The following is an 18,694-nucleotide window of genomic DNA, read 5'->3' as shown; positions in this document are numbered from 1 at the left end:
GTCGGTACCGCAGGGGGAAACCCGTCGGTGCACTGTCCCGGGGCATTCCCGTCGGTGATTCAGTGGGGCTCCATCACTGCCTCAGGGTCCAGGACAAAACCATCGGTACCGCACGAGGGTCTCCGTGGGTGCCTCAGCTCCCGGTGCATCCCGACCGGTGCCGGACGCGGGGGTCCCTCGGTGCCTCCGTTCCCGAGCCACCCAGATCGGTGCCTCAGGGGGGGCTCCGTTGCTTCCACATCTCCGGGTGCACCCTGATCTGTGGCTAATGCGGGGTTCCATCGCTGCGACAATGTCCAGGGCACTCCAATGGGTGCCTCAGCCCGGCTCCATGGGTGCCTCATCCCCCGGGGCACCCCCATCGGTCCCGCAGGGGGGGCTTCATCGGTGCCTGTTCTCCCGGGGCACTCCCATCGGTGCCTAAAGCGAGGCTCCATAGCTGCCTCAGGGTCTGAAACACCCCGATCTGTTTCGCCCGGGGGGCTCCCTCACAGTCTCAGCTCCCGGGGCATTCCAATCGGTGCCGCAGAGGGGCTCCAACGCTGCCCCAGCTCCCGGGGCACCCCGATCGGTGCCGAAAGCAAGGGCTGCGTCGGTGCCACTGCTCTCGGGGCACTACCATCGGTGCCGCAGGGGGGCTGAATCGGTGTCTCCGCACCCCGGGGAGAACGATGGATGTCGCACGGGGAGGCGGGGGGGATTGGGGGGCTGCGTGGGTGCCTCATCTCCCGGAGCACTCCATCTGTGCCGCACAGGGGGATCCATCGCTGCCCCAGCTCCCGGGGCACTCCCATCGGTGCCTCAGTGGGGTTCCATCGCTGCCTGGGGGAACGAGGCAGAACGGTCGGTGCCCCGGGAGCTGGGGCAGCGATGGAGCCCCCCGGCCGATACAGACTTGAGTGTCCCAGACACTCAGACAGTGATGGAGTCCCACGTCCTGCGGCACTGATCGGGGTGCCCTGGGAGCTGAGGAAGCAACTGACCCCCCCACACACCCCCCGGTGGGGGATCACCCGGGGGGTTCCGTCACTACCTCAGCTCCCGAGGAAGAACGATGGATGTCGCACGGGGGGGCGGGGGCGGGGGGGTTGGGGGGGCTGCGTGAGTGCCTCAGCTCCCGGGGCACCCCAATCGGTGCCTCAGTGTGAGCTCCGTCAGTGCTGTGCTCTCAGGGCACTCTCATCGGTGACTACTGGGAGGCTCCGTCGCTGCCCCAGCTCCCAGGGCACTCCCATCGGTGCCTCAGTGAGGCTCCATCGCTGCCTCGGGGAACGAGGCAGAGCGGTCGGTGCCTACCGGGGTGGGGGGCGGGGGTGGTAGGGGGACTGCATCTGTGGCTCAGCTCCCGGGGCACTCTGGTCGGTCCCGCAGGGGGGGGCTCTGTTGCTTCCTTAGCTCCCTGGACACTCCCGTCGGTGCCTAATGCGGGGCTCCGTGTGTGCCTCATCTCTCCGGGCAGCCCGATCTGTCCTGCACGAGGGGCTCCATTGCTGCCTCATCTCCCGGGACACTCCCATCTGTGCCGCAGTGGGGGTGTCAGTTGCTTCCTCAGCTCCCAGGGCACCCTGATCGGTGCCGCAGGACGTGGGGCTCCATCACTGCCTGAGGGTCTGGGACACTCCAATCTGTATCGGCCGGGGGGCTCCATAGCTGCCCCAGCTCCCGGGGCACCCCGATCGGTGCCGAAAACGGAGGCTGCGTCGGTGCCACTGCTCTCGGGGCACTCCCATCAGTGCCTCAGTGGTTCTCCATCGCTGCCTCGGTGAACGAGGCAGAACGGTCGGTGCCGCACGGGGGGATGGGGGCTGCGTGGGTGCCTCAGCTCCCGGGGCAGAGCGATCGGTGCTGCAGGGAGGGTTCTGTCTATGTTATGCTCTCCGGACACTCGCCTCGGTGCCGAATGCGGAGCTCCATCGCCGCATCCGTTCCCGGGGCAGAGCGATGGGTGCCGCACGGCGGAGGGGGGAGGAGGGGGTAAGGGAGCTCCATCATTTCATAAGCTCCCGGGGCACCCCGATCGGTGCCGCGGGAGGTCGGGGCGGGGGGGTGGGGGGGGGGGGGGTTGTGGTGCTCCGTTGCTTCCTTAGCTCCCGGGGCACTCCCATCGGTGCCTAATGTGGGGCTGCGTGGGTGCCTCCGTTCCAGAGGCAGAACGATCAGTGCCGCAGGGGGCTCAGTCGGTGCATGTTCCCCCAGAACTCTCCCATCGGTGCTTCAGTGGGGCTCCATCGGTGCCTCAGGGTCCGGGACGCCCCGATCTGTATTTCTCGGGGGGCTCCGTCACCACCTGAGCTCCCCGGGGAAGAATGATGGATGCCGCACGGGGAGGGGGTCGGGAGCTGGGGGGGTTAGAGGGCTGCGTGGGTGCCTCAGCTCCCGGGGCACCCTGATCGGTGCCCCAGTGGGGCTCCATCGCTGCCTCGGGGAACGAGGCAGAGCGGTCGGTGCCGCACGGGGTGGAGGGTGAGGGGGGTAGGGGGACTGCCTGGGTGCCTCATCTGCCGGGGCACCCCGATCGATGCCGCAGGAGGTGGGGCTGCGTTGGTGCGTCAGCTCTCAGAGCACTCCAATCGGTGCCTCATGGCGGCTCCGTCAGTGCTGTGCTCTCTGGGCACTCCCCTCGGTGACGAACGCGGGGATGCATCGCTTTCTCAGTGTCCGAGGCAGAACGATCGGTGCCGCAGCCGGGGCTCCATCATTGCATAAGCTCCCGGGCCACCCCGATCGGTGCCTCATGGCCGCTCCGTCAGTGCTGTGCTCTCCGGGCATTCCAATCGGTACCGAACGCGGGGCTCTATCACCACCTCAGCTCCCGGGCCCCTCCGATCAGTCCCGCACGAGAGGCTCCATCTCCACCTCCATTCACGGGGCAGAACGATCGGTGCCGCACGGCCGGGGGCGTGGGGGTGGGGGGGCTCCCTGGCTGCCTCATCTCCCGGGGGTACTCCCATCGGTGCCGTAGGGGGGGGGGCTCAATCACTGCCTAAGCTCCCGAGGCACCCCAATTGGTGCCTAATGCGGGGCTCCATCGCTGCCTCAGGGTCCAGTGCGCCTCGATCTGTATCGCTCGAGGGGTTCCGTCAGTGCCTCAGCTCCCAGGGCACTCCAATCGGTGCCGCAGAGAGGCTGAGTCGCTGTCTCTACTCCCGGGGCAGAACGATCGGTGCCACACGGGGTCCCCCCTCGGTGGCCCCTCTCCCGGGGCACCCCGATCGGTGCCTCAGTGGGGCTCCATCGCTGCCTCGGGGAACGAGGCAGAGCGGTCGGTGCCGCATGGGGGCGAGGGGGAGAGGGTAGGGGGAGCTCCATCATTTCATAAGCTCCCGGGGCACCCCGATCGGTGCCGCGGGAGGTCGGGGCGGGGGGGGGGAGGTGTGCTCCTTGCTTCCTTAGCTCCCGGAACACTCCCATCTGTGCCGCAGGGGGGGAGGAGGGGGGGTGGGTGCTCCGTTGCTTCCTCAGCTCCCGGGGCATTCCCATCGGTGCCGCGGGAGGCGGCGCTGTGTCTGTGCCTGTGCTCCCGGGGAACTCCCGTCGGTGCCTAATGTGGGGCTGCGTGGGTGCCTCGTCTCCCGGGCGACCCCGATCTTTCCCGCACGAGGGGCTCCATCGCTGCCTCCGTTCCAGAGGCAGAACGATCAGTGCCGCAGGGGGCTCAGTCGGTGCATATTCCCCCAGAACTCTCCCATCGGTGCTTCAGTGGGGCTCCATCGGTGCCTCAGGGTCCGGGACGCCCCGATCTGTATTTCTCGGGGGGCTCCGTCACCACCTGAGCTCCCCGGGGAAGAATGATGGATGCCGCACGGGGAGGGGGTCGGGAGCTGGGGGGGTTGGAGGGCTGCGTGGGTGCCTCAGCTCCCGGGGCACCCTGATCGGTGTCGCACGGTGGGATCCATAGGTGCCCCGCTCCCGTGGCACTCCCATCAGTGCCTAAAGCGGGGTGCGTCCGTACCACTGCTCCCGGGGCACTCCCATCGGTGCCTCAGTGGGGCTCCATCGCTGCCTCGGGGAACGAGGCAGAACGGTCGGTGCCGCACGGGGTGGGGGGTTAAGGGGACTGCGTGGGTGCCTCAGCTCTCGGAGCCCCCCGACCGATGCCGCAGGAAGTGGGGCTGCGTGGGTGCCTCAGGGTCCGAGGCAGAGCGATCGGTGCCGCTCGGGGGTCTCCGTCGCTGCCCCAGCTCCCGGAGTACTCCCATCGGTGTCTCACGACGGCTCCGTCCCCGTCCCAGCTCCCGAGGCACCCCGATCGGTGCCTCAGTGGGACTATATCGCTGCCTCGGGCAACGAGGCAGGACTGTCGGTGCCGCACTGGGTGGGGAGAGCGTTAGGAGGGCTGCGCGGATACCTCATCTCCCGGGGCACCCCAGTCGGTGTCGCAGGGGGGACTGCATGGGTGCCTAAGCTCCCGGGGCTCCCCGATCAGTCCCGCACGAGGGGCTCCACCTCCACCTCCGTTCCTGAGGCAGAACGATCGGTGCCTCAAGGGGGGGGCGGGGGGCAGGGTGGGGGAGTAGGGGGGCTGCGTGGCTGCCTCAGCTCCCGGGGCACCCCGCTCGGTGCTGGACTCGGGGTTCCCCCTCGGTGCCTCCGTTCCCGGGACACCCCGATCTGTGTCGCACGACTGGATCCATCGCTGCCCCAGCTCCCGGGGCACCCCGATCGGAGCCGAAAGCGGGGGTTGTGTCGGTGCCTGTGCTCCCGGGGCATTCTCATCGGTGCCTAATGTGGGGCTCCGTCGGTGCCTCATCTCCCGGGGCACCCCGATCGGAGCCGGGGTGGGGGGTGGGAAGGAGGGTAGGGGACTGTGTGGGTGCCTCAGCTCCCCAGGCACTCCGATCTGTGCTGCAGGTGGGGCTCCATCGGTGGCTCAGCTCCCGGGGCAGAACGATCCGTGCCGCACGGGGGGGTCCATCGCTGCCCCAGCTCCCAGGGCACTCCGGTCTGTGCCTCAGTGGGGCTCCATCGCTGCCTCGGGGAACGAGGCAGAACGGTCTGTGCCGCATGGGGGCGGGGGGGAAGGGTAGGAGGGCTCCATCACTTCGTGAGCTCCCGGAGCACCCCGATCGGTGCCGCGGGAGGTGGGGCTGTGTCTGTGCCTGTGCTCCCGGGGCACTCTCATCGGTGCCTAATGCGGGGCTGCATTGCTTCCTCAGCTCCCGGAGCACTCCCATCGGTGTCTCACGACGGCTCCGTCCCCGTCCCAGCTCCCGAGGCACCCCGATCGGTGCCTCAGTGGGACTATATCGCTGCCTCGGGCAACGAGGCAGGACTGTCGGTGCCGCACTGGGTGGGGAGAGCGTTAGGAGGGCTGCGCGGATACCTCATCTCCCGGGGCACCCCAGTCGGTGTCGCAGGGGGGACTGCATGGGTGCCTAAGCTCCCGGGGCTCCCCGATCAGTCCCGCACGAGGGGCTCCACCTCCACCTCCGTTCCTGAGGCAGAACGATCGGTTGCCTCAAGGGGGGGGCGGGGGGCAGGGTGGGGGAGTAGGGGGGCTGCGTGGCTGGCCTCAGCTCCCGGGGCACCCCGCTCGGTGCTGGACTCGGGGTTCCCCCTCGGTGCCTCCGTTCCCGGGACACCCCGATCTGTGTCGCACGACTGGATCCATCGCTGCCCCAGCTCCCGGGGCACCCCGATCGAAGCCGGGGTGGGAGGTGGGAAGGAGGGTAGGGGACTGTGTGGGTGCCTCAGCTCCCCAGGCACTCCGATCTGTGCTGCAGGTGGGGCTCCATCGGTGGCTCAGCTCCCGGGGCAGAACGATCCGTGCCGCACGGGGGGGTCCATCGCTGCCCCAGCTCCCAGGGCACTCCGGTCTGTGCCTCAGTGGGGCTCCATCGCTGCCTCGGGGAACGAGGCAGAACGGTCTGTGCCGCATGGGGGCGGGGGGGAAGGGTAGGAGGGCTCCATCACTTCGTGAGCTCCCGGAGCACCCCGATCGGTGCCGCGGGAGGTGGGGCTGTGTCTGTGCCTGTGCTCCCGGGGCACTCCCATCGGTGCCTAATGTGGGGCTGCGTGGGTGCCTCGTCTCCCGGGCGACCCCGATCTGCCCCGCACGAGGGGCTTCATCGCTCCCTCCGTTCCAGGGGCAGAACGATCAGTGCCGCAGGGGGCTCAGTCGGTGCATGTTCCCGCAGAACTCTCCCATCGGTGCTTCAGTGGGGCTCCATCGGTGCCTCAGGGTCCGGGACGCCCCGATCTGTATTTCTCGGGGGGCTCCGTCACCACCTGAGCTCCCCGGGGAAGAATGATGGATGCCGCACGGGGAGGGGGTCGGGAGCTGGGGGGGTTGGAGGGCTGCGTGGGTGCCTCAGCTCCCGGGGCACCCTGATCGGTGCCCCAGTGGGGCTCCATCGCTGCCTCGGGGAACGAGGCAGAGCGGTCGGTGCCGCACGGGGTGGGGGGTGAGGGGGGGTAGGGGGACTGCCTGGGTGCCTCATCTGCCGGGGCACCCCGATCGATGCCGCAGGAGGTGGGGCTGCGTTGGTGCGTCAGCTCTCAGAGCACTCCAATCGGTGCCTCATGGCGGCTCCGTCAGTGCTGTGCTCTCTGGGCACTCCCCTCGGTGACGAACGCGGGGATGCATCGCTTTCTCAGTGTCCGAGGCAGAACGATCGGTGCCGCAGCCGGGGCTCCATCATTGCATAAGCTCCCGGGCCACCCCGATCGGTGCCTCATGGCCGCTCCGTCAGTGCTGTGCTCTCCGGGCATTCCAATCGGTACCGAACGCGGGGCTCTATCACCACCTCAGCTCCCGGGCCCCTCCGATCAGTCCCGCACGAGAGGCTCCATCTCCACCTCCATTCACGGGGCAGAACGATCGGTGCCGCACGGCCGGGGGCGTGGGGGTGGGGGGCTCCCTGGCTGCCTCATCTCCCGGGGTACTCCCATCGGTGCCGTAGGGGGGGGGCTCAATCACTGCCTAAGCTCCCGAGGCACCCCAATTGGTGCCTAATGCGGGGCTCCATCGCTGCCTCAGGGTCCAGTGCGCCTCGATCTGTATCGCTCGAGGGGTTCCGTCAGTGCCTCAGCTCCCAGGGCACTCCAATCGGTGCCGCAGAGAGGCTGAGTCGCTGTCTCTGCTCCCGGGGCAGAACGATCGGTGCCACACGGGGTCCCCCCTCGGTGGCCCCTCTCCCGGGGCACCCCGATCGGTGCCTCAGTGGGGCTCCATCGCTGCCTCGGGGAACGAGGCAGAGCGGTCGGTGCCGCATGGGGGCGAGGGGGAGAGGGTAGGGGGAGCTCCATCATTTCATAAGCTCCCGGGGGCACCCCGATCGGTGCCGCGGGAGGTCGGGGGCGGGGGGGGGAGGTGTGCTCCTTGCTTCCTTAGCTCCCGGAACACTCCCATCTGTGCCGCAGGGGGGGGAGGAGGGGGGGTGGGTGCTCCGTTGCTTCCTCAGCTCCCGGGGCATTCCCATCGGTGCCGCGGGAGGTGGCGCTGAGTCTGTGCCTGTGCTCCCGGGGAACTTCCGTCGGTGCCTAATGTGGGGCTGCGTGGGTGCCTCGTCTCCCGGGCGACCCCGATCTTTCCCGCACGAGGGGCTTCATCGCTGCCTCCGTTCCAGAGGCAGAACGATCAGTGCCGCAGGGGGCTCAGTCGGTGCATGTTCCCCCAGAACTCTCCCATCGGTGCTTCAGTGGGGCTCCATCGGTGCCTCAGGGTCCGGGGCACCACGATCTGTATTTCTCGGGGGGCTCCGTCACCACCTGAGCTCCCCGGGGAAGAATGATGGATGCCGCACGGGGAGGGGGTCGGGAGCTGGGGGGGTTGGAGGGCTGCGTGGGTGCCTCAGCTCCCGGGGCACCCTGATCGGTGTCGCACGGTGGGATCCATAGGTGCCCCAGCTCCCGTGGCACGCCCATCAGTGCCTAAAGCGGGGTGCGTCCGTACCACTGCTCCCGGGGCACTCCCATCGGTGCCTCAGTGGGGCTCCATCGCTGCCTCAGGGTCCGGGGCACCACGATCTGTATTTCTCGGGGGGCTCCGTCACCACCTCAGCTCCCGGGGCACTCCAATCGGTGCCTCAGGGCGACTCCGTCGATGTCCCAGCTCCCGCGGCGCCCCGATCTGTGCTGCTGCGCCGGTGCGTGGGTTCCTCATCTCCCGGGGCACCCCGATCTGTATTTCTCGGGGGGGCTCAGTCTCTGCCTCATCTCCTGGGGCATCCGGATGGGTGCCGAATACGCGGCTCAATCGTTTTCTCAGCTCCCGGGGCTCGCCCGTCTGTTTCGCAGGAGGGCTTCGTCTCTCTCCCAGCTCCCGAGGCACCCCGATCGGTACTGCAGTGTCGGCTCCGTCAGTGCTGTGCTCTCTGGGCACTCCCATCGCTGCCTCAGCGTAGGGGGCAGAACGATCGGTGCCACAAGAGGGGCTCCGTCGTTGCCTCACCTCCCAGGGCACCAGGATCGGTGCCAAACGCGGGGCTCCATCACCACCTAAGCTCCCGGGGCACCCTGATCGGTACCTAATGTAGGGCTCCGTCGCAGCCTCAGGTCCCAGGGCACTGGGATCAGTGCCGCACTGTAGCTCCGTCGGTGTCTCTGCTCCCGGGGTGCACCTCGATCTGTACGGCTTCCTCAGCTCCCAGGTCATCCCGATTGATTCCGCGGTGTCGGCTCCATCGCTGCTTCAGCTCTCGGGGTACTCCCGTCAGTGCAGTGCAGCAGTGTGGGCTCTGTCGCTGCCTGAGCTCTCTGGGTACTGTGAATCCTCAAAACCTGGCGACGTTATCGATACTGAGAGCATCTTGGCAGTTCGAGGCATGTTGGAAATGCCTTTTTCTCTAGAAGATTTGGCGCTGGATATGTGGGTATCTTTTTGTTCAGGAAGGGCCGATGCAGGAGTTTCTGTTTGTCAACAAAGGCATTGTCACAGATAACAGTCCTGAAGAATACATACCCAAAAGGATCGCTGTAAGCCACCTAATTCAGCCTCCTCTGGATGTCAGGTGTGTAGTTAATATACCTTCTTTCCCTAAGGGCCTTTGCCATTCTTCTTTGAAAAGCATGATGATGATGAGTGTCTAACGTCCTTACTGTGATCTTTCTCCCTTCTGGGGAACTGTTGCATTCCCTGTGGGGCTTTAACTTGGCAATAATACATGAGCAGTGGCAGGTCAAGGTGGCAGGGCAAATTGTTTTTCATTTCTCCCTTTGATGGTCAGCAATGCCATATGGGAACTCACAAGCCATGCATCTACCCCTATCTGCTCCTCCAGGGATGGCAGTCTTCTTTGTGCCGTGTGCTGGCCCACCCGTGCATCTGCCGGGGGCAGGAGCTCCTCCCTTCCAGCTTTCTGAAGGGTGTCTCACGGGAAAGACAGGTGGGATGTGGGTGGCTGTGGGTTTGGAGAGATAGGACAGCCTTGGTGATCACTTTCAAGATGAAGTTATCTCTCTGAGTATGAAAACTGCCCAGTCTTGGACAAACTGAATAAACAGCTCCTTTTAAAGATTTTGAGAAAAAAAAAGGAAAAGAAAGTTGCCAGTGGAACTAGTGGAACTTACGCAGGACCAGCACATTCCTGTTTTCCACCCATTCTGGATCAGCTGGTATTGAGACAAAACAGGAATTTCATGTTCTGACAGCTCCCAATTCAAGGGCTGATCACACCTTCTGTAAAGGGGAGACTCAGGACCAAATGCTGAATTGCCACACTGTGCTCACTGTGGTTTGAATGCAGCAATTTTGTGTCCATCCACACTGTGAGATATCTTAAGGAGGGTGTTATTGAATCTGCAGAGAGTCTGGGATATTGTTGTGTTCCTCTGAGGAATGATTTCCCCCCTCAGAATCCCCCTGAAGCCTCTGCTATGTAGTTTAACCCTTCTTCCCTATCATACCTACTCCTGACCCTGTTGGCTCAGGGCCAATATCTTTCCTTGGCCCGAAACTAGATAACCCCCTATCTCTTCCTGGTTGCTCTCTCTCTTCTCGGGCTCCTGGAACATCACATTGAGAATAAAGCTTGGACAGAAGCTGGGTGTGAGATCCACTCTTCTGAAATCTTTATTCTGTCTCTATGAAATAGATTTCCTTAAAACCCCTGAATAACTGAGCTAGTGAGAACCAGGGGATGGCTAGAGGGAAGTATATTTTCAGGATATTTGTCAGCTAAATAAAGCAAATGCAAATACAGATGTGGTATCTCTGGGAGGCCAATTGTGCAGTTTTGGTCTTCTCCTGAAATCCCAAACATTACAGGGAGCTTTTGATAACATTTGACTTCTGAGGGTTTTGGTTTTTTCTTTCTTTGGTCAGTTGGCTTGTCTGTTTTGGTACTTCCGTTGTTTAGCTTTGCATTGTGTACAGGGCCAAAGGTGTGGTCTAAAGTCAGGAAGAGAGACATCTGAATTGATAAGAATTGCTTGGTTAAAAAGGTGTCAGTCTCATTCGGTGGTGATTTGCCAAAAAAAGCACTAGGCAAAGAATGAAATGGTCATTTATTTGTATGTGCTTAGAGGTTGGTGTTGCCAGTTATGACATTCCTTCATTAAATGAATAGGGAAAATAAACAGATCCAGAAATGCAATCTGAATTTACAGAGAAGTGTCCTAATTCTGATTGTGAAGAAGGAAAAGTTATCTTGAAATGGACAGAAAGATTGGTACATTTTTAGTGCTTTTCCCCAATAATGAATTTATCTGAGCAGAAGTCTTCAATTTTAGCACTAATGAGAATTTAATAAACCTATTATTTTTCTTTTACCTTTAGCTGAACTTGCATTAATCTCAATAATTCACATACTTTGCACTAAAAATCTCAGCCATATTATTAAAACTTAATGCTACCATATGTATGGGAGCTGGCATATGTCTGCCAGATAGTGCCAAGTACAGTACCCTGAACATTCAGGTGAGTCTGGCATTCTTCATCTAATAGTTAACCTAATAGTTAATAGTTAAGCTCTGCAATTGATCCAAAACACTAACACTGCTTTGACAGTTGCAACTTCTGCTTTCACCTCAACTTCCTTCTTTCACCGAACACAGTGATTAGAAGGATGATTTCTTTTCTATGCAATTTTAAAATTAGTCCTCAAATTTCTCTTGGCAACTTTAAGTTGTTCTCCTCAAGACTTTTAGGCATGAATCTGCTTTCCCCTTTCCCCAAACTTAGATGCATAACACTTTCTTCTTTATTCCCTTTCACTTTCCTTTTCCTATAACAGGGCTGTTGAGCCAAAGCAAATTTCCTGCCTCTACAAGCTAAAGACTTGGGCTCACATGCCCCACAGAAGACATTTGTGACAGCTTGGGGCAGCTCTGCTTCCTGGGAAATGTCTCTGCTGGGTGTGCCCCTTCACTTTATATGGGAGCAAACAGGAACACATGACCCTTTCCCTGTGGTGGCATTTCCCAGTCTGAGATGTCAGCTTACAACTGTGAGGCTGGGGTGTGACAAGACTGCCACAAAGCAGGTATGGCAGATGCACAGAGGCCTAGGTGTCATTTGACAGTGACTCAGGAGACGGGTTCTTACTGAGGCCACATTCTTTTAATATCAAAGTGCAAAGGCAGCAGTTAGGTGAGCTGGTCAATGCAAGATATTTCTCTAAGTAAGAAACCCACCCCTTGCAATATGCACAAACAGGGTTAACAACTCTAAAGCACAAAAATAATCCTGCTACAGTTCCAGATAAAAATCATGGCTATTAAGAGCCAGACAATACATTTGTCCCATAGATCCTGATCCACAGACAGACAGTGCACCTCCAGGTTTTTAGGTTAGTGCTCTGCCTCATCAGCTGCTGGTGCTGGAGATCTCCAAGGAAGCCCATTAATGCTGATGCTGGAGAGGAAGCAAACACCCTCCAGACCCAAACACCAACACTGACTGTTGTGAGGGGTCAGGCAACAGACAGGATTCCTTTTTCTCTCTACTTTGATTATGGGAAGATGCATACTTTACAAATGGAATCTGTAGTCTACAAAGGAAGGCAATTCATGCACATGCCACTACATTTGCATTTTTCCCCTTTTCTGGTATCTGTCATAGCTTTAATATTGCTTTATAGATGTCTGGAGAAGCCTAGGGCTGCCCACAAGGTTTTTCAGCTGTTTAAGACACTTTGCAACTGTACAACCTTTTGCAACACTACCAATGATTGGTTTTTGTTGCTCCAAGGCACAAGTGTAGCACTTTCACAATTAGTCTTGGGTTTTATAGGTTGAGCATGGGCAACCTATTCCCTGGTAAAGGAAAAAAAGTGACAACTTGTAAAAAAGAGTGTCAAAATAAACTTGGCCATTTGCTGTTGGACAAGCAGCAATGGTATAATTTGCCATGAAACATCACATGTGTTATCAACCACAAGGAGGCAGGATGACCCTGTTTATGTGAGCAAGGAGAACAACACAAAGGGTTTTGCACCCATCCTTGAAGGGAATCCCTCAGGAATCAGTGAAAATAAATGCTGTGTTGTCAGTTGAACTGCTAGATGTAGTATTCAAGATTCTTAAAATAGTTTTGAATTAGGAGATTAGTGTCCAGGTATTTTAGACAGAACATTAAAAAGAATGGAGAGAAAAAAAAATCTTCTCTCTGTAGTCTTGCACCTGAACACTACTTGAAATACCACTCAGGGGAGCAGTCTATGGGCTCTTCCTTCCAAAGAGTCTTCAGACGCTGGGTCCAGGCAGTCAGCATCTCCTTCCTCTTGTCCTCAGAGACATTCTCTGGAGCATAACAGATGTGAGGTTCAAGGACTTTGACACCACAGAAGTGCATGATTCCATGCTGGATGCAAAACAAAGAAAGAAAGAAATGCCTCAGGAAGTATTTACTCTTTTACTTTCATTTGAGGAACATGGAAGATTCAAATCTGTTCTGTTTCTGTGACCCAATATCAGTCAGGTTCTCCAAATCTGTGCATTTGTCTGGAGAAGGAAAATAAATTGCAGAAGTTCACTACCTATCCAGGCAGTCACTATTGAAGGCATTCAGCAGAATGGCATACATGATACTGAAATATAAGGGCAACTTCATTTATTCTGCTCTGTGGAATTTATTTTTAACTGCTGTTAATCCCACAGAACTGTCCTCTTTGGCAGCTGTTCACTGTTCAGTTTGCAAGGATCACAGGTGGCCAAAAGTTCATTGCCCAGTTTGAAACTGCTCAGATTGGTCTCTAAATGCAGTGTTCCACACCTACAGATGTTTTTTTTTTTCACCTTTTGCCTCTGGCTTAGCCAAATGTTACTGTAGGAAGGCTAGTGCCTGTGGAATCAGCTCAGCTTGCATTTTCCCTCTGTGTGTTTCTGAATTCAGAGTTGTGTTTCATGTTTTTGGCATGTTGATCTGCGAGCTCTGCAGTTGGACAGCTCCACAGGAGCAGGCAGTTGGTAACTGCGTGCGGAGGAGACTGTGGAATTTTAGCTCATCTGTTCTATTGTATCAGGAAGAAGCTGGCAAAGCTTGTCTTACCACTTGTATTTCCCAAATCATGCTGGGTACTTCTCACAAAACAGTAGCAATTAGAAGACAAATGCTAGTTGTTGTGTGTTGATAGTTACTGCCAGGGTAATGTGTGGCTCCCCTCCCGCCCTGCATCCTACATGAACTAGGAAACTATGGGGAACAGAAATCCTGCATGGCTGAGCTAAAGGAAATCCTGTAACAGCAGGGAAACTGATAAGACTGACAGTGTTAAGTTTTCTCTACATTCTGATTTGGAGGAAAGGGAACAAAACAACTTCAAAAGTCAATGGACTTTTAAAGTAGTCCCAGGACTTTAGGTAACAGTTTACAACTTGCCAATCCTTTCAACTGACAACTTGATTATTTTTATTATATTTCATATTAAAAAATCAATAAAACAATTGTTAAAAATAAGTGGAATAATATAAAATTATGCAAACAACAACCAAATGTTCATATATTATACCTGCATGGGCCACAGGACATAGCGAATATCACCACCGATACCTTCTTTTGAATACATCTCTTGGCTCCCGCCCGTGGTGAAAGAAAACAAGGATAATTTATCCTAGAATTAGGAAAGTGGTGGTTGATTAAGACATATTTAAAGAAGAGTGCCTGAACAGTTCAAGAGATATTCAGGGAAACCTGGACACCATGGATTTCTAGGGAAGAGAGTGACCTCTTCTTTCCCAGACCTTACATGAAGCGGCAGTTCTGCGGCAAAGATTGATGTCATACAATTAGACAGTGGACTATGTGTCTTCGGGAAGAGAAGGGAAGGTTAAAGAAAAGGAATTATGTGTCTTGTATGAAGCAGGGCCGATACACTATTTCAACGTAGTGTAAAGTGGGAGCTTTAAACAACTACAATGGAAAAGAATGAACAAGGCCCCACAGAACAAGGTGCAAGCCTTGACCTTAATAAAACAATTCCAAAAACATACCTGCAGCAAACCAGCATCATAAGCCTTTGACAAATCGTAAGCAAAGCCCTGAACCAAGACTCTGTCCATCCAGCCCTTCAGGATCGCAGGCATGTTGAACCAAAACAAGGGAAACTAGGCAAAGAGAAAATTACCTAGTCAGCACAGAGAGTCTGGGCCACCCTTCGGCCTGGTCTATGGGACAATCCTGTCCTCTGAACCCGCCCAGATCCTGTACTTGCCCTCTTCCAGCTCTCTGTCAGGAGAGGCAGTAACTATGCCTGGCAAAAGGAACTGAAGTGCTCCCTGTTTGAGGTAACCTCAGGGCCAGAGCTGAGCATCTACAACACATCAACACCATGCTGCACTGAGGGCTTCCATCCAGGTTAAAGGTGGAATAGGATGAAGTAGGAGGGTGCCATTTAATTCAGATTTAAGACTGTACAGAATCATTTCTCCTATGGCTGAATTGCAAAAGAGACTAATATCTTATTAGCAGGAATGACATCTGGTGATCAGTTCTGATCTGACAGTCTGCTGACAAATGCCACAGGATCCTAGGAGACGTAATTTCAAAACCTGATGACATCCTGCCATCAAGCCTGCAAGGTGAAAACAAAGTGGAAACTGGGAAACCACCACACTCACTACAAGTGGGGGATTTAGTCTGTAACAAATTTTGAATTCCTTGATGATGTCCTTTAGAGGTTTTTTAATTTTCTTTTTTCCAGCACCAGAAGACACTCAACTCTTCATAGCACTCTACAGATGGAAAGCAGAAGGCAACCACTTCCTTCAGGGCATGTCTTACTGTTCTTTTCTGGGAAGTGATACTATGAAAACAATGATGACTTACAGTGAAATGTGTAATTGATATATGGGCCCATCCTAAATTTAATCTAACTTTGGACAGACGAATATGTATAGAGATATATAAGAACAACAGGGACACAAAGAAATGTAAGGCTACTATTTCCCATCACAGTTCATTGGGATTTGTAGACACAGGGGACAGAGAATAGACATAGTGGAGAATAGACTGTAATGGGCTGTAAAAATCCATTAGCAATTGCCAGTACTGCTTCTGCAACTCAGCAACAAATGACAACAGTCTACTTGGGAAAGCCCAATTCCCTGACTTTGCTGGCTGCCCCCAGCTCCTTGCCCAGAAAACAATCCCTGCTCTGCTTTCTGCCAACCTGCCTGACATCCATGGTCACATATGTCTTTGTGCATCCATCAGGAGGTTTGGCCCAGTGTTGGGGAGCTCCTGGGGTTGCTGTTTCCACCTGCGTCTTTGTGCTACTCAGTTACTGGGTTGGCTGTAATAATGACCCTGGCAATTGTACTACTGATCTGTAGTTTTTACTGCACCATTACCTAGGGCATCTAAGTGAGCATCACAACTGAATTCTGTTCAAAATAATGACCTGAAAAATCAGCAAGTCTGCTTCTTGCACCTTCTTCTGCTCTTCAACCAGGTCTTTGGACAAACCTCCTCTCTTGAAGGCTTCCCAGGTTTCCACAGCATAATTGAACGCTTCTGAGTTGTGCAGGTGACCTGTGGGTAGAAGTGAGCAGTCATTCCTTGCCCCTATCCTAGTGCCAGATAAGGGTTGAATGCAGCTTGCCATTTACAGTTCTAAACTGAGATACTGCTTTCCATTTTTCCTACTTTCTTGTCTTTGTTGGATATTCAGCATCATCACAGCTGACAGTGACTTGATTTTAAAATGGAGAAAGCAGAATCACAGAGTTCTAAACCTCCACCTTGCTGTAGCAAGCAGGAAGTGCAATATGAGGACCTAAGCTTGCCTCAGGACTCTGGGTATGCAGGTGGAAGATTTACCAGAATGTTGTTAATTGTTCTGCCTCTGCCTTAGGGTTTACTGAGGCCATCATGCTCTTGCAAGCACCATGGAACTGCTTTCCAGCCTCAGGAACTGGGAAACTGACCAAGGGGTGGGGAAGCAGTGTTGGCCAGCTCTCCCGATTCCACTAGCAGATCATCAGTCTCTAGCAGAGGACAGGGGCAGTTGTAGCCTCATGAACTGAACTACAGCAAGTCCCAGAATGGTATCTGAATGCATTTCCTCCCCAAGGAGAAATGGACTTTGGAGAGTGATTATGGACACATGCTAATGTGATTTTCCTGTCAGTAATCTCACTGTGATACAAAGTTCATGCTCAGGAGTGGACTTTTAGAAATGCAGATGTCTGGTCATGAAAAAGCTTCTTATTAATGAAATAAGTTTCTTATTAATCTCTTGATGATCTGAGGGCTGGAGCACCTCTCCCATCAAACCAGACTGAGAGTTGGGGTTGTTCAGCATGGGGAAGATTTCAAGGAGACTTTTTTCAGCTTTCTGATACCTGATAGGGGGATTACAAGTCCCTGGTTTCTGAAAAAGCTATCTTTTGGCTGGTCTCACCAACAATGTCATTTCTTGTTGCTCTGGGCTCAAACTGCATGGCGTACAGATCCGACACGGTGACACTGCAGCCCTGCTTGGTCAGTTCTTCCACAGCAATCTTCAACAAAGATCCATTGAAGGACTTGGGCTCTTGATGTGCATAGACTATCAGGACCTTTTTCCCTGGAGGCAGAAGGAAAACCAGGAGACCATTTGGAATCTAGGAGGCAGATGCAGGAGAGTTTGTAGAGCTCGGGGCTTGTTCCTCGCTCTTCTGTAGTAGTCTTTTCCCAAGGGCACAAAACCAGCGAAAGCAGAGTGGCAGTGGCAGCACTTGACTCCTGCTCTGCAGCAGTGAGTGACTCCTGAGGCACTGATGGCTGCATGTGCCCTGCCCAGCAATTCTGTGCTACACTGGGCTTTCCTAGGTGGAACTCAGTGGACAGAGAGGGTGTTCCATAGCTGGTCACACTGCCCGACATCAGCAAAACACTGTCCCTTCTCTTGAGTCAATAAGAAAAGAGGAAATATTTTGTTGCTGGTGTTTAGAAATAATTAGAGAGCAAAATTTATCGGGATTATTGAAAATTACAGAGTCTGCAAAACATGTAGCTCCTAGTTCCTGACTGCCAAGACAAAAATTCTGGCAACTCCTGAGGTCAGTTTCTCTGCGACACAGCTTCACCTCAGAGCAACAACTGTGGAGTGACAGGCAAGTTTATGGTGTCAGGGAGAACTAGCAGAAGCTGAGCTGAATATTTGATGAAACATCAGCTCATTTTTAACCTAAATGATAAGGGATAATTATTTCACCAGGGTGCACATAGTGTCTATGAAACAAGAGCTATGCAAAAAAACCCAAGACTGTTAAAACTTGTAGGTCAAATGCTGTCATAAATCCAACATGTTTACAAACTTTCTAAACTCCTGTATACGTGTTATCATGGAATATAAGGAGCAGTTGCCTCTTTGCTGTTCCTGCCACCTCCCAGCAAACGGGGACCTCTAAGGAGTGCCTGGAGATGGACAAGCTCCCCAAGGTGCTCAGTTTAATTTTGCAAAAAAGGATGGTTTGTTTCCATTTTGGTGGAGCTGGGGGCATTTGGGCACAGGGTCTGGAGAGACTGGAGTTTTCCAAGGCATCATTTACTGAGGTAATTTCAGTCGTTTGGAAAAGTAAGACCTCAGTGTCCCAACTCTACACGGCTGAGAAGCCCCGTCCCTGAGGTGCCCAGCGCCCACCTCGGAGCGAGCAGCATTTTCACCCGCATTTGCTCTTACCTGCCATTGCTGGGGAGCGCTGGGGAACTTCTCTCTTGATAATCTGGTACTGCCTGAGAACTCAAGTGAGAGATGTGCTGGTGAGAAACATCAGAACAGGTGCGGGGAGAATCGCCGTTTCAGTGGGAAATGTGCCGTGGTGCGGGTACGGGCACTGGCCAAGCGCCTCCCGCCGGAGCAGGAGGGAAGCCCTCGGCTCTCAGCCGGGGCCCTGGAGCAGGAATTCTCCTCCGGCCGCGGCACGGCCGCCTGGGCCCGGGGCTGCGCCGTGTGCATCGCGCCGCTCCCGGTCCCGCGCCGCCCTCTGGAAAGCGGCTTCGGAGCAGCCCCGGCGCCCCGGCCCCAGCGCCAGCCGGGCTGCCCTTACCTGCTCCTCGGGGCCCGGAGCACCTCTGCGGCGGGGCTGGGAGCGTCCTTCCCGGCGGCCCCGCTGCCCGGCCCGGGTCCTGGGGCAGCGCCAGCGCCGGCGCGGGGCGGGATCGGGATCGGCGCCGCCCGCGGCTCCGGCTCCGCTCCAGGCCGCGCTCGGCCGGGGACGCGCCCGCCGCTGCGACAGCATGTAACACCTACATCATCTCTGGATATGTTTTTATTCTGGGTCTCTGCTCTTCTCCAAGTTCATAGCTCGTTCTTCATTTTTCCCAACGCAG

At 56.0% G+C, this 18,694-nt stretch overlaps 1 protein-coding gene across 2 annotated transcripts; it reads right to left on the bottom strand.

The window, feature by feature from the left end:
• Positions 1 to 10,431: 10,431 nt before the first annotated feature.
• Positions 10,432 to 18,321, bottom strand: LOC120760315 (ribosyldihydronicotinamide dehydrogenase [quinone]-like). 2 transcript variants are annotated; one of them, XM_040080384.2, is made up of 6 exons: positions 18,045 to 18,317; positions 16,782 to 16,946; positions 15,780 to 15,910; positions 14,371 to 14,484; positions 13,890 to 13,991; positions 10,432 to 12,742 (listed from the first exon to the last, which is right to left on the bottom strand). In XM_040080384.2, exons 1-6 carry the CDS (start codon positions 18,049 to 18,051, stop codon positions 12,569 to 12,571), a joined length of 693 nt encoding a protein of 230 aa, XP_039936318.1. In that variant the 5' UTR covers positions 18,052 to 18,317; the 3' UTR covers positions 10,432 to 12,568. The 2 variants fall into 2 exon arrangements, with proteins under 2 accessions (XP_039936318.1, XP_058276616.1); XM_058420633.1 differs by lacking the exon at positions 14,371 to 14,484 and having other exon boundaries at positions 18,045 to 18,321.
• Between the last annotated feature and the right edge of the window lie 373 nt (positions 18,322 to 18,694).

Source organism: Hirundo rustica, chromosome 1, assembly GCF_015227805.2.
Source record: "Hirundo rustica isolate bHirRus1 chromosome 1, bHirRus1.pri.v3, whole genome shotgun sequence".
In the NCBI taxonomy this organism is placed as follows: domain Eukaryota; kingdom Metazoa; phylum Chordata; class Aves; order Passeriformes; family Hirundinidae; genus Hirundo; species Hirundo rustica.
The sequence above is the reverse complement of the archived record's forward strand: the minus strand, read 5'-3'. Positions and strand labels throughout refer to the sequence as shown.